This window comes from Lampris incognitus, chromosome 6 (genome assembly GCF_029633865.1).
Source record: "Lampris incognitus isolate fLamInc1 chromosome 6, fLamInc1.hap2, whole genome shotgun sequence".
Taxonomy (NCBI): Eukaryota; Metazoa; Chordata; class Actinopteri; order Lampriformes; family Lampridae; genus Lampris; species Lampris incognitus.
Window position 1 is genome coordinate 63,744,790 of NC_079216.1, and position 15,355 is coordinate 63,760,144.

The 15,355-nt window shown below is 44.3% G+C and overlaps 1 protein-coding gene across 1 annotated transcript in view; it reads right to left on the bottom strand.

Moving 5' to 3' along the window:
* Positions 1-15,355, bottom strand: part of mctp2a (multiple C2 domains, transmembrane 2a) — a 36,110-nt gene that overhangs the window by 16,883 nt on the left and 3,872 nt on the right. Inside the window, exons 5-17 of the mRNA XM_056282486.1 lie at positions 13,025-13,167; positions 12,776-12,852; positions 12,550-12,664; positions 12,424-12,447; positions 9,749-9,946; positions 8,675-8,805; positions 8,397-8,583; positions 8,017-8,110; positions 7,819-7,921; positions 7,632-7,734; positions 7,009-7,110; positions 6,797-6,871; positions 6,368-6,487 (exon numbers count right to left, since the gene is read on the bottom strand). Of these exons, the coding sequence (XP_056138461.1) occupies positions 6,368-6,487; positions 6,797-6,871; positions 7,009-7,110; positions 7,632-7,734; positions 7,819-7,921; positions 8,017-8,110; positions 8,397-8,583; positions 8,675-8,805; positions 9,749-9,946; positions 12,424-12,447; positions 12,550-12,664; positions 12,776-12,852; positions 13,025-13,167 (1,472 nt within the window). The remainder of the gene's footprint in view (positions 1-6,367; positions 6,488-6,796; positions 6,872-7,008; positions 7,111-7,631; positions 7,735-7,818; positions 7,922-8,016; positions 8,111-8,396; positions 8,584-8,674; positions 8,806-9,748; positions 9,947-12,423; positions 12,448-12,549; positions 12,665-12,775; positions 12,853-13,024; positions 13,168-15,355) is intronic.

The window sequence follows — 15,355 nt, forward strand, 5'->3', positions numbered from 1 at the left end:
CTCAGCTCACGCAGGCCTTTTTTTTTTTTTTCCATTTGGGCAAGAACAGAGTCTGGCTGAGGGCTTATGTTAGGGACGGGAGCGGCAGGCTTTAAAGTAGCTGTAAATGCAAAGCAATGAGACATGTAATTTGTGGTGAGCTCGGGCCATTGTGGGGACAGGCTTTCAGGGGGTGTCGCAGGCAGAGGAAGCACAGATAAAATTTCTCTTCGGGGCAGGTAGAGTGTGTGTGGGCAGCCGCGGCGCTCACAGCTAACGCTGAATAAATATTTCACATACGCTCAGCTCAAGTCTTATCGACTTGGGAGAGAGGGAGAGAAAGAGAGCGAGCGAGCAAGAGAGAGCGAGAGAGAGAGAGAGAGAGAGAGAGAGAGAGAGAGAGAGAGAGAGAGAGAGAGAGAGAGAGAGAGAGAGGTCAGGATAGATAGATAAAGAGCGAGGGAGGGTAAGAGAGCGAGAGAGAGAGTGACAAGAGAGGCTGTACTCTGGTGAGAGCGATGAAATGGGGAATCTCATCTTCCTCTTGAGCAGGTCTACATCAGCAGTAGCAGCTCTACTGTATAACACAATTTACAACACATTTTCAAAAACGATCAAAGATATGCTATCACAGATACTCACTTATTTAGCTACTTAACTGCTTAGATGTTAATTGCTTATTAGACTGTCATCACTTGCTTCATGATTTAATGAAAAATAAAAAAGCAACAGGAATAAGGAAAAAATGACTTTTTTTATGCAATCATACCTAAATAAGTCATAAACGTGTGCATTCCTGAGCTAATTTCAAAACAAATCATAAAATAAATGTGCAATACAGAGCACTTACACTTTAATTTGACTGAATTGTAGGCTCACTAATTATTCTAGTAAACAGAGGGTTAACCATTGAAATAATAATAGTTACAATAGTAATGATAACGATCATAAAATAATAATAAGAAGAAGAAAACAATAGTTTTTGGGGATGCATGCGCCATATACTGTAGCCTGCAACAGAGGGCTCGTCATCAAGACTCGGAGAGGAAGAGCAGCCATGCAAGGCAGATCATTAGCATTTGTGCACAAGGCCAGTTCTGGCTGGTGTCTCCCTGCCTTTCTGACACATGCCAGGACCAGAGCAGCCCCGGCACAGGGCCGGGTGCAGGGTGGTCAGCGGGGGCCTGTGGTGGCTGTCAGTGGTGGCTACTCTGACCCTGCGCTCCGGCACTGGCCACCAGTGTTTAATCCGTGTCGGGAGCGTTAACACTGAGCGACCTTCTGGGTGACAGATCTGCCATGCGAGCCTTCTCCCCTGAGGAGGTGGGGAGGGAGTGGCGTTGATTCTCCCTCCCCGTCAGCTCCACTCACACACATGTTAACGTGCAGGGGCCGAGGCCGGCTCCAGAACATTCACACACAGGGGCGGCCAGGTCGCGGGGCTCAACTGCCTGGGGAGAGGTGTCCTCTGTGACTAGGAAGGTGGCAAGCATGTTAGAGGCAGTCATTATAATAAGGCACACACAGTGGGGTTAAACATCGAGCGCACTTCATCTCGGCTGAAAATAAGTCCAATACGAAACGCGGTGCAGCAGAGGCACAGATAAAACTGTGTTGCTGAAGTGGTGACGCAGTTATTTGGCACAGTAGGCTGTTATTCATTTACAGCCACTCTACTCTTCCATAATTAGAAATGATCTCGTGCTGCTTTTTGAGACTGAACAGAAATGAATAACAACAGGTATGCAAATAATAGAAAAACAAGTCAAATGAATCAGGAAGGACTAAAAATAAAACAAATGCGTCCCTATATTTGAAATATATGTCCTCTAACATCTAAATATTCAGAAATGTGATTGATGTTACGACTCTAATGGGGTGAGAGGCAAGAAAGGAGTGTTGGTGTTACTCTCACTAACAAGACAACATGCGTTAAGGTCACATGCTCTACATTCAGCTAGCCTCAACAGCTCCACTGACACATAGCCATTCAGGGACACTCAATAATAATAATACCATGTCAAATCTGAAGGCATCGCCGAGTAGTTTACCGGTACTGATATCCTATTGTTTAATAATTGATAGATCTCAGAGCATTTTAAAATCCATCACCATCACTGCCATCACCCCCCCCCCCCTCCTGGACACGTTCCCACCACATACTCTGTGAGAACTCCCACAGCCATGGAATCGAAGAGTACAACCCCCGGGAGACTGCAGAGACCCACTCCTTTAAGGCCTCCGACTTTTTCAAACAGAGAGAAAACAGATGCAAAGCAGAAACAAGGAAGAGAATTCACAGACAAACGCATGCATGCACGCACACACACACACACACACACACACACACAAACACACACACACACACACACACCAGTCTCACTGGTCTTGCACATGACCATGCTGCATTTCAGTAAACAGTAAAAGGGCAGATCCGAGACTCACTGAACATGCCATTTATTTCCTCAGACATTGTTAACAAGAACAATTATGACAACTCTGATTAGGGCTTTGATCTTGGCCATGCTGGTATTCTGTATTAATGGCCCACAACTACCGCGGCTCCACACAGGTGGTCTCCGAGGACCTCTAGAGCCAGATCTGACCCTGTCCTGCTCTCATCTGGGGGAGGCGATGATTCTATCAGCCCCCCCCCCTAAAAAAAACCAGTCGATGCAGCTGCCAACTGTGTTTACAGCTGCACCGCATCAAACATTCATCAAATGCCATCTTTACAGTCTGTGATGTGAGGCAATCAGCATTTCACAGGCTGTCAAAGGATGTCTAAACCGGTTGTTACCTGGCAGTGTCAAAAAGAAAACGGTTCAAATACTCGCGTTAGGTATACAGGTTTCTTTCTTGTCTAACTCCTGACAGATGAGGCACCTCATATGTTAAAATATTAATTCTACTTAAATACTTAAAGCGCTCTAATGACAGCAAAGCTCAAAATCAGCTTTCAAGTGTAAATGATCCCTTTTCTCTCTCTCTTTTTTTTTTTTTTTGGAAACTTTCATCCATTTCATCTAAATCAAAATTGTTCTCAACTTTAAACCTCTGAAACAGATTAATTTGGCTGGCTAATACATGCTCATTTAGCGGTTTTTTTCTCTCCCTTTTCTGGTGTGTGTGTGTGTGTATATATGTGTGTATGTGTGTGTGGTGGTGGTGGGGGCTTGTGTTGCTCGCTCTAGCGCACCGAATGGAGGATTTCAGTCCAAGTTGTTCCCATGAAAAGATTCCTGTAAGGAGAAAGTAAGTGATCTCCTTCAGCACCACCAATGCACATTTCCAGCAGTGCTGTAGCTCCATCTACAGACCTCATCCCGGTCTGCAGCAAAGAACTCTGGGTGACCCCTCTGCAGTCACTGCTGATGTATAGCACATTCATCTAGTTCAGTCTTAGGGAAAAGCACATCTAAAGGCTGTACTTTTTTTTTAATGAAGATTTTTTTTTTCTGTCACACTCTTTCTCGGAGAGAGGAGCATGCCGTTGTCAAACTCCTAAAAAGCGCAGATCCTAGGCTCATTACTGTGGCATAAACAAGCAAAAAACAACAACTGAAAAGACAGAATTTCTTGTTTTAATTTCTGTTCACTGATGACGATGTTTGTGAGGATTTGCCAGAAGTTTGCTCGAATACGTAGGAGGAATTCTTTTTAACGTCAGCTAATTAGAAAAGTGTGATGTTCGACTGCAATCCATGTGTGAAAAAATCGAATGCAAATTCAAACGGTGCCGACTCTGCCTGCTGAGGAGATTGCACAATCAAACCAGGTGACCTCCAGCACCTGCAAACAATGACGATCCTGGATGTCTCCTTTTTTTTGTGCAGAATTTCCTCTCGTACAGTAAATGAGCCATCAATTTGGAACTCGTCCCTGCACAAACCATTTATCTTTCCACATCAGGGGAAAGTTGTCTCGCTGTGAGACTGCAAGAAGTTTCTACTTTATTCTTCTTTAAAGACTACATTCTTGACTACCAAATTAACATGCAACGGGTCAATGATCACTCACGCATAATTTGAATTCTTTACGAAGCATGTAGCAACAAGAACTTCATAATGCACACATGAATCTACATAAACAGGGAAGAAGTGCAGATTGCATGCTGCTGGGAGGTCAGAGAACTGGCCTATGGAACTGAGTAATATAATGGCTGAGTATTCCTGGTAAAGCACTACAGAAGCATCCCGTAGTCCCTGTAGAAACCACAGCAGTGGTAATGCATTACAGGGTGTATATGGTGTAAACCGTGAGGGTCTGTCTGCTTACTAAATAATGTATTATAATGTATATTAAAGCTAGACCCACCACTGAAGCAGTTCCTAGCGGTGCACCCTGAGAAGCCTTGCACTGTCTGCCACTATGGAAAAGAACAGGCACTTCTGGTATAATTATGCACATCTCAGAAGCAAGCAGAGGCCATCTGTCAATGTCTGAATCAGTTACCTTATTACCACTGCCTAAAGATATAAATATAGAAGTGGGAGCTGCCTTCGTTAAGGCATGAGGTGGCGTGCCCCTCCAGACAGCTCCAAAAATTAACTTAATTGCAAATGATAACTTGGAGGAGGAGGAGGAGTGGCGGTACCACGGCCGGCCTGGTAGCGGCCAGGGGCATCTGTGAGCATTGCAGTGTGGCACAAAGCTTGTAAGGACATTCACTGCTTTGTCGCTGCCCTTTCTTTTCACACATCGGCCTGTTTTTACTCTAGTTCAAGACCTTTCCTTTTACTATCAATCAGAGGTGATATTCCAATGTGATTTATGTGTTTTTTCCCATGCTATCCCTATTTGAGGATGACATAAATCATTGCAAATTAGATCCTCTCGTCAATCTCTCAGCCTGCTGACGAGTGGGTGAGACACATGGTGGCTGATTCATTCTTTGTGGGCAGTTTTCACTGTGTGCCTTTGACACTTAACGCTAGTCAATGCCCACCTGTTCTCAGACAAAGGCACACTGAAACTACAATGTTACTGTCTGCTTTTAAAAATAACACCCAGTGCAATGCCGTGTTGTCTGAAAAGAGACAAAGACAAAAAAAAAAAAGACAACAACAAAACTTGCATCATCCATAAAAGACACGCATGTCATAAAACAAACTTGAGGTTTTTATCAATGAGCAGCGTTAAGCTATAACCGTAATGATGATCACAATGAAAATTGCGGGTGTTAGAGTTGGTCCTCTCCCATCCTTCTGAGATCTCTATTTGTGCGCTGTGCTCCCAAACAGCAGGTGAAGTGGAAGTGGAAATGAAAGATTAGGGTGTGCCACCTCACACTCCCGTCGCCTGCGGAGGATCTAATTATAGGTGGGGACCAGAAGATGGCCCCGTCCCGCTGACCTGTCACCTGTCAGCCTGCCTATCCTCCTGCTCTCCAGCCCACATCCCTACCTCCCTACCTGCCTGCCTCCGAGTCGCTCGCTATCTGCTGCTATGCATTGCAATCTACCTGACGGTCGAGCTCTCTCTCTCCCTCCCCTCTTTCTGTGCTCCAACTTTCTTTCCCAGATAGCAGTCTGCCTCCCACTCTATCCTTCTACAATCTCATGCATTGTTCTCTGCCTCCCTGTCTGTGTGTCCTTCTTGCCCGTCTGTGCGCCTGGCTGTTCCAAAGGCTGTAATACATTGAGCCTGGCCATTGCTTGGGGGGATTTGCACCTTAGGATCAGTGAGAAGGGCTTATGAAATACACCAGGTATGAATTGCATGTCATCCTGAGACAGAGCAGGCAGACAGAAGAAAGGCGGTGAAAGAGGAGTTCTTCACACACCCTGTCTGTGACCGCTTCCTCACCCTGACGTGGCGCTGCCAGGGCTTTCATGGCAAGTGTATGCTCTTAATCATGACATTACATGTGCTCTAAGGATGGGGATTGGCAGGGTGAAATAAAGATTATTTTGGCTTAGGGCCTTAGATCACATACCCTCATTAAAAACAGCTAAACAGAGACATTTAAACAAGGTTCAAATCTCAGAGGCAGACTGTCACTCCTCCACCCAAGGAAGCTGAGACTCTGATCCTCCTTACACCGTCCCCCGAGTTAGGAGGCTTTGCTAAGAAGTCAGATGTACAAACGCCCCAGCCCCGGCCTTTCAAATACACACTAATGTCACCAGAACTGAAAGAAAGCCAAGTGGGGTTTGATTTAAAGGATAAGGCACATCCATCACATACACACGGGATGAAAACAAAAGGTAGTCATCGATTTTCCGAGGAAAAGGAGGAGCAGAGAGAGAAAATGGCTGAGCCACAGATACTCTTCACCGTCTAATTCACATAAAATGAAAGTTAAAATTGGACTGCAGTGAAATGGGACAAAACTTCTTCGCCCCAAGGCTTAAAGCGAGTTCATTAACGTGAGGCAACGACTTACCAGAAAGGCTATTAGACTCTGTTGCGTGCTCTCCCATTGAAAACAGCTTTTAATGTACTGTAACGTGTACAGCACTGCTGTGCTGATTTTGCGTACCCGATATATATTCTGGGCAAGAACCTAATGGGAAATAATCAGAACAAAATGCCAGTTAGTATCTTTTGATGCTGGACATAATGTTCATGACTTTACAATCAGCCTGATTCAGCTTTACAAGCCCTTATTTTCTGCTGTGTAGCTTGATGTTTAAAGCCAATTAAAATAATCAGTGTGACTATGACCAATTAATCTATAACCACGCGTAGCTTTGTTGTGGACGCTTCATTTGTGTGATGTGAGGGCACACTCTGGCATTTTCTTGTTCCCTGCTTTCCATTAACTGTGTGGACATTATGTACAGAATAGCTGTGCGATGTCAAGTGAAATAACCTTTTTGGAAAATTTAAGGTTGTCCTCCGTGAATTTGGTTTCCTTTGGTTGGAAGGTTCTGACACCTGCTCTGACCTGGGGGAGAAAATGTGAAGAAAAAACAAAAACAAAAACAAAGAAAAAAGGATGCACTTTAGCCTGCAGAGCAAATAACTGTATACCTTTCTTACAACCTTAGACACGATTAGTTTAATACAGACTTGCTTACTCACTTTGTTATAGATAACCTCCAGTTCCAGCGTGATGGTCCCTTTGGACAACCTTCCCAAGTCTTCTTTCTTCAAGAACATACACGTCTGCTGACCATTCTGAACCTTTTCCAATAGTACAGTAAAATACATCCTTAAATGTCTCTAATCATCAAATAAATGCATATTATAATGTGTATATTTGATAAACTTCCATCCATCCATTATCCAAACCGCTTATCCCAATTGGGGTCACAGGGATGCTGGAGCCTATCCCAGCAGTCATTGGGCAGCAGGCGGGGAAACACCCTGAACAGGCCACCAGTCCATCACAGGTCCGACACATTCACACCTAGGGACAATCTAGTACGGCCGTTCACCAGACCTACATGTCTTTGAACTGTGGGAGGAAACCGGCGCACTCGGAGGAAACCCATGCAGACATGTGGAGAACATGCAAACTCCACACAGAGGACGATCTGGGATGACCCCCAAGGTTGGACTACCCTGGGGCTCAAACCCAGGACCTTCTTGCTGTGAGGTGACCACGCTAACCACTTCGCCACCGTGCCACCCTATTCGATAAACTTAGCCAAATTAAATTCTACCACCATGGGGATCAACTGGAAGATCATAAACAAACTCACACTCAGTAATGGGACCATCACTTTCCCCAAAAAGTTTGGGGCTTTGTCTCCGTTCTCATCGAGGACAGTCAGCTCTATCACATCATGGATGTCCTTTATTGGGCTGCAATACATTAGGAAAATAAAATAATTCACAGACTCTTGTAAAATAAGGGAAAAGGAACATACATGCCATCATCTTACTCACAATGTAAAGACCTTATTCCACTCTGGATTTAGAGTCTTGTAAATGGTCTGAGTTTGAAGTTTACTGTTACCAAGCTCAATAACACAGTAGGGGTCGCTTTTTCCTAAAAATGAGAAAGCCGTGTTAGTGCTATGTAAAAGAGGAAGGCCCAGACCATGAGGAAGACATTTGGAGCAGTGAAGTATTGTTATAGATTACCATTGAGATCTGCCGCTGGAAGGTCTGCTGCCTTTATAACCTTGACCTGAAGGAATCCAATCTCCCTCACACACTTATGAGAATTTTTCAAGCTCTACAAAAATGAATATCACCAAGTTATCTATTTTTAAATTTCCAAAATGCTTTATATTATGGTCTGCTAGATTAAATTGTATGCTTAACATTAAAAATGTCACAAAATTACAGTGTTATTATCAAAATAATGCGCTACTGCTACTTTGTGAAATCAACAATTAGTAATAATTTTCCTCCAATTTTGCAAACTAAAACTGATCAGTACACAATGGGATATTACATTAATATGTGGGAACTGAGCGCAGGCACTTCCATATGATTATGATAAGTACTAAGTAACTTACAAATTTTCCCATGATCATGTCCCTCTCATCAGGCTGCTCCAAAGGAGCAGAGTGGATGTCAGAGATGGACACACCCCAGCAGGGCTTCAGGGTGACCAGAAACACCAGCCTGCCCTTCCCTGGGTCTAGTACACGGGTGTAGAGCTGCCTCTCATTAACCGGTAGTCTCGACAGGTCAACCTCAACCCTGAGACACATAGGGAAGACATCAGGCCCACTAGGCCTGTGAAAGATCAAATGGAAGGGGAAATTCACACAACACTGCAGGAAATACTCACATTCCCCATGATTCCTCACACTTCTTTCCTCGGTTAGAGAACACCTCCACCTGCAGAGGCTCCTGGTTCTCTTCAAACTGATTAAAGTCAAACTGCTCTCTCCACTGGGGGTTGGCTTGAATGCATAGGTTCTGACAGAGGTGAAGGCACAGTTTCAGCCTCATACAGTAACATGGACTCTCTCTCTCTCTCCCTCTCTCTCTCCCTCTCCCTCTCCCTCTCTCTCTCTCTCTCTCTCTCTCTCTCTCTCTCTCTCTCTCTCTCTCTCTCTCTCTCTCTCTCTCTCTCTCTCTCTCTCTCTCTCTCTCTCTCTCTCTCTCTCTCTCTCTCTCTCACACACACACACACACCGATGCAATGTCAGGTTTAATGCATTGTCAAAGCAAGCAGCCACTACATGACAGGTGGATTAAGTCTTTATTCAATCCAACTAGAACGAAGCAGGATAGGAGAAAGAGGTTGGATTTGAGTGAGTATATTTGGATGTGAATTTTTTTTGTTTTCGTGTGTGTGTGTGTGTGTGTGTGTGTGTGTGTGTGCGTGCGTGCACGTGCCTGTATGTGTACACCTCAGTAGCCACTCTGGGATTGTAAACACTGACAGCTTCCAATTAGAATCAGCTTTGTTCAACAAACAAACAAGCAGAGGGGAAAGCAGAGAGGTTTACAAAGAAATGACACGGCAACACAAGACAAGTGCACTGTGGAATCATCAGGAGGGGGGGGGGGGCAACAAGTAGAGATAGATGAACAGGGCATGCTGGGTATGCAAATGAAAGCAGTGAAGCCCAACACCTGAAGCACTGGGAGAAGCAACTGGCAGCTACGCCCAGTCTAATGAGCTGTCTCTTCCATGGCCCAGTGAGCCAAGGTGGAGGTGAGTCACAGACAGACACCTGCTGAGAGGGAGAAGAGGGAACGAAAACGATAGGGGGAGGGTGGAGATGCTTAGATGAATCAGAAACAGTGAGACCAGAGGAGATGTAAGAAAGAAAGAAAGAAGATCAAAACAGAATAAAAAGAAAAGTAGAAAAAGAAGGAAGGAGAACTACTTTTGAAAAAGAACAAGACTAACCTTGCTCTTGTATTTCTGATCAGCCAGCCGGAAGCGGACATAGATGTCTCCTTGGCCGTACCGTGGCATGTCCTGTCCCTCCACCAAGGTGATACCAAACACCCCTGTCCAGCACTGGCTCTTAAGTTGATTCTTCTGAGTCTCAGATGAGCGCTGGGGCTGTGCCACTGCGTGGATTTGGTTCTGTTGCTGGCCTCCCTGGGTAGGGTACAAAAACAGAGACAGGATAGCATTTAGGTGAAAACTGTGTGTGTGTGTGTGTGTGAAGCCTCACCGCACTCTGCTCTGTTTACCTGCCCCTGCCTCGTTCTGGCATCCTATCATGTCTGCAGAGTTCATGAAAGTGGGACAAGGGGTGTACACTATACAGCCTATCTCTGTTGGAGCACATTAGCACATCTCTACTGACAGGCAAGCCACACCAAGGAGGCTCCTGGCGAGAAAGGGAGAGAGAGGGGGACGTCAGCAAGCAGCCAGATGTCCCTGGCTGTGACAGTCCCACTCATCACAGGCTCCCAGACTGAGTGTGGGGAGGCAGGACACTTGGCATACTGCAAGAGAGACAGCAGGCAGCAGTGAGTAATGATGCAAACCACATAGCTCACTCATCAGCGAATTATGAATACACGCAGTATATATGGCCAGCATCTATTGAGTTATGCTCACTATAAGTTGGTGTATTCTTCCAAGTGCTAATTTAACCAGCTGGGTGATATATCCATTTCTGCAGCAAACGAAATTGCACTGCATAAGAGCAATCTCTCGAATCAAGGGCAGGCCCCCCACATGATTCAATTCTTCTGCCCTGTGTCACAGAGGGAGTGAGAGAGAGCAGCTTGATATGTTTCTACGGGTTCGTGTTCCCTGTGAGGCCACGCGGTGATAGGCCAAAGCTGTAAAAACAAACAGCAGAGCGGTTGTGTAGGGCTGACTGTAATTAAAGTGCAGAACCATAATCTGACTCAAGCCTCTTTGATTGCCCAGCTCTTTCGGCTGCCCCAGCCGGCACTGCTTCAAACAGCCCCCGGTACGACTCCCCTGCCACCCGGGCCCCTCCTCCTCACTACGGGGTCACAACCCACGTTGCCACCCAATCCGGGGGGGATCAAAGCACATCTCAGGGACCTGAATTAACATGGAATACCACAGACGCAGCCCTATAAATATCAACCCCTTTCAAAAGGACAGGAACAGAGGGAGTGGAGGAGCGATGTATAACAGGCCCCAGCCAAGTCATCCCAAGTGTTTATCTTGGGCACATTTCTATCTCAGCGGCCAATAAAACAATTCCACTTAACTGTAAGTGGCCCCTAAAGAGAGTCTATTCCTGGTCCTAAAAGGGCTGTGCGATTGCTTCCATATGGTGGGACAGCATGGGGACGAGTAGGATGAGCTCAGACCTAGGTCCATTTGGCTGGTACCTCAGCTCTGTCCATCCACAGCTGGGATATTACATCCTAACATCTGGGTTATTGCCCACTATGCCTGGGAATTATCAGCCTTGCCGATCTTAGGCATCCCACACTGGCAACATGCCTTCAGGAGCAGAGCCCCCACCTCACACTCCCCATCCCTACGCTGTTTGAAACACTATCACATGGCAGAGTTTTACTCAGGCACTTGCCTTTGCTGGTCTCAGTGGTGGTCACACAGGGGGAGAAAAGGATGTTTCAGAAAGAAGGAGGGAGTAGTGCTGGATGAGATATGTATTCAGCACCTCCAGGATAGGTGTTAAATGCAATAAGATATAGTGCATTTGTCAAAAAAATTGGCATGAAGTAAGTATTTTCAAATTGTTAAATTAGCACTGTGATTTGGGCAGCACAACATTGTGTTGAGTCCCATCGCACATTTCTCTCTCCCTCTGAGTATCTTTAACCATCTGTGGAGGATAACCTACTTTTTTGTATGAAAATTGCTTCATTCCTTTGTCATTTAACATCAAACTGAGATTGCATACCAGACCATCAAGAAACTGAATAGCGGCAGATGTAGGGACTATATAGGAGTGACTATAAACCCATGGCTACAATGACTTCGGCATCATGAGTCCCCAGCAGCAGCACTCTTTCTGTATCTAATTACATCTGCTGTTGAATATATTGAAAACTGCGTGAAAAGAGGTGGAATTTTGTTTACTAGATAAAAACGGTACGATGGGATTACACTCATTTTAGAGCTCTTTCACATGAACATAATCCTTCAATATGATAATTCTGACATGTTTTGATCACTGTTTATTATTATTATTAATAATAATAATAATAATAATAATTATTATTATTATTATTATTATTGTGCAGTTGTTTCTTTTTCATAGCAAAAATGACATCCCATAGAATAGTGTATCCAATAGAAAAAAAAGAGATTTGCAATGAAACCACAACAAATAGGCTGCACTGAAACAAGGTTTCACACAAAAGCGTGCACCCAGTGCACACACCTTATTCTTTGTTTCACCATAGTACAGTAATCTACTGCCCCCTAGCGTTTTCCACCAAGGAAATTGTCCAAAAGAATTGAATCGAGTGCAACTGGACTTGGTATATATCCGTGAAAAGGAAATTGTAGATACTATTCTACCGAGGCTATGAATGCTGGAGTACTTATGGTATGTGGGATAAAATTTGTAAATGGATGCTTAAGCCCAAATGTAATGATGTCAATATCCATACCTTATTCTTCTTTGGTGGCCATCTCTGTAAATCAAACAGAATAAAATCAGTACGATCTCATTTAGGGAAGGGTAGAAACGCAACTTGTATGTGAATACATGCCTCTCGTATGAGACATTTTCTTACTGGGCTTCTTTTGATGGTGGCTTCTCTGAACATTAGACAGACGTCAACAATGATGACTCCCAGGTTATCCTCCTTACTTTTAGGATCATTCAGATGTAGCTCCATCTCGTAGGTTCTGGAGGGAAACAGAATAAACAAAAACCAAGATAATGCCCACAGTCTATGATGGATTTCATAGTAATACTGTAATTGCTGATATTTTGTACTATTAAAGAATCCAACTTACGTGTTCAAGTCAAGATTCTTAAGGGAAATAAAGTTAGAACCCATAAAATCATCGGTGGTCCGGGTTTTATCGTAGACCTACCAAAAAAAAAAATCACTTACATTATTATTTATTTTAAAGACATATAACTTCAAATAACCTGTACCAAATCACTGTGCTAAAACCTACTGTGTTTTACAAAACCGTGTGACCAATCTGTAAGAGAAAATACCACCTCACGAGTCAAAATGAGGATTTTAGGAGGCCTACCCGCACTTCCACGGAATGCTCTCTGTCTCGCAGAGGATGGGAGAAAGACTCGTTCCACCGTGGATTCAGGTTTTTCGACATCACTTTGCTTTTATAGAACTGTTTCCCCTCAAGTTTGAATTTCACGTAGGGATAACTTGTACCTACAATGAACCATAAAACAGAGCAGAGTGACAAGCCAATTCAGTATAGTGTGACGCAAGCAGTAATTAGTGTTAAAATACAACCAGATTGTAAAAAATGTGACATTGTAGCAATCTGTAGTGTAAATGATTGCTGTAATTCAAGTGCATTTTATTTCACACTGAACATATGAACACTTAAAATCACATGCTGTATGAGAACGCCCACAAATACAGACACCCTTCCCCCATAGTGGTTAAATCAAAGAGCTGTTGTGTCTGAGGCTGAAATATGTGGGGAGGAGGTACACCCAACATCTACTGGCAAAAAATAGAGGGATGTAGCTGTTTAATTGTGAAAGAGTAAAACACTCGCCAGCATGAGGCAACCGGGAACCAGAACCTCGATGCAACCAGTGTTAATCTCCCAAGCCTGTTAAGTAAGTCTGTCGCTGAGTGGGGTGGGTGTACAAAATGTCTTTGTCTCCATCATGGCAGGCAGATTGGCCAAAAAAAAAAAAAAAAAAAAAATGAAAGCCAGTCCTATGCCTTCATTTGTATTGGGAAATAAAGGGGTGCTTGAGAGAGCCTGCAGGGAGGCTTGAATCACATGACAAAGGCCCTGTGGGGATGTGCTGTCAGGCCTGTCAGCTCCCCACTCCAAATGAACATCTCGCATAGGCAGGCAGGACCCACAGCAGCTCCGCCCTGCCAGCCTGTGACAGGGAAACCTCCAGGCAACTTGACAGGAGGAGAATGTGGCATCTAGCAAGGAGAAAAGCTCTGGCATGACTGAGAACAGTGACGATGGAAATTAATGGGGGGGGGAAAAAAGGGGAGAACAAAAAAAAAAAAGATCCAAGAGGCGGGGGCTGGTGGCGTGGGTCCTTTCACAATATGTAATGACAATGTACAGCGTTGGTGGGTCTTTGGCTCAGAGTTGATTGTTGGGCAAACAGTAGTGAGACAGGGGGCGTGTGGGGATTGAATCACGGTGCCATCTTGTCAGGGGAAGTAAGGTCTCAACTAGCGGGGAGTGGAGCACCAAGCTGAGACGATCTGCCACGGCCAATGCAGGTGGAACACCCTTTGGCTACGAGCGAGATGCATTTACTCATTACTTCTTACATTCAAGATGAAATCCCAACCCCATGGGACTACACCCAAATCAAGTTCTGCATGAAACTCGTAGTACATACCCAACTTCAACCTCGGGGATGAATAAAGTATTCTGATTCTGACATGTAGCACACGAAGCTTTCAATAAGACAGACCCAGCTTTTACCAATTATCTCACGTCACATATTTGTACCAAAAAATACCACTGATGTCAGTAGAAAACACCAACATTGGCGAGTCTTAGCTTTTAAAGTAAAATGTAAAACAAAAAAAAAAGTCGTATATAGCTTTACTAACTAAAGTCGTGAGGCCACGCGTTATGCTTCTCTCACACACTTCCATTTATGGACACTTGAGGTCGCTACTTCCTCAAACTAAACCCTGTTAAGTGCACTCGCAGGGCCTCAAGGAAAGGTCAAAGGCGCAAGAAGAAGAAAACCATCAGAAGGAGGTTTGTATTTCAGGCGTGCACCCACACCCCCCCCCCCACACACACACACACACAATTTCTAGAATAAGGATAGCAATAAGCTCAACATCTTGCACAATCCATAGGAGCTTTTGAATGTGGCGATGGAGGATTTACCTGTGGTAATGAGCCTGGGATATGGGTTCAGCATGCTACTTTAAAACAAGTATGCCAGAATTACAGTAAGTAAGCTATCGCACAGATTTCAAAACACCTTAAGCATGTGACAGCTTATTATATAATGACTGAAAAATAGATTTACCACCTCTACGAAAAATTCACCAGGACTGATACCTTGCAAAAATAGTTAATTTTACTAAAAAATAGAAAACAAAGAAAGAAGAAACTCACATGACGATGATGTGTTTCTACTGAATAGGTTCTGTGCAGCATAGTACAGTAAAAGCTTTCTTTACTCGGGTCTGACTGCATGGCTTCTGGTAGTTTTCTTTTGCTTTTCTTTTGTTGCTGATACAACACTTAACAGGAGACAAGTAAGCAGTAGCATTTACTGAACATGCGCCATGCTGACTTTACACACAAGACTGCACAGCAATGACACATACCCAATTTCCCGCTGTGTGAATAGCACGTACTGAAGGCCTGGCTAGCAGGAATTCC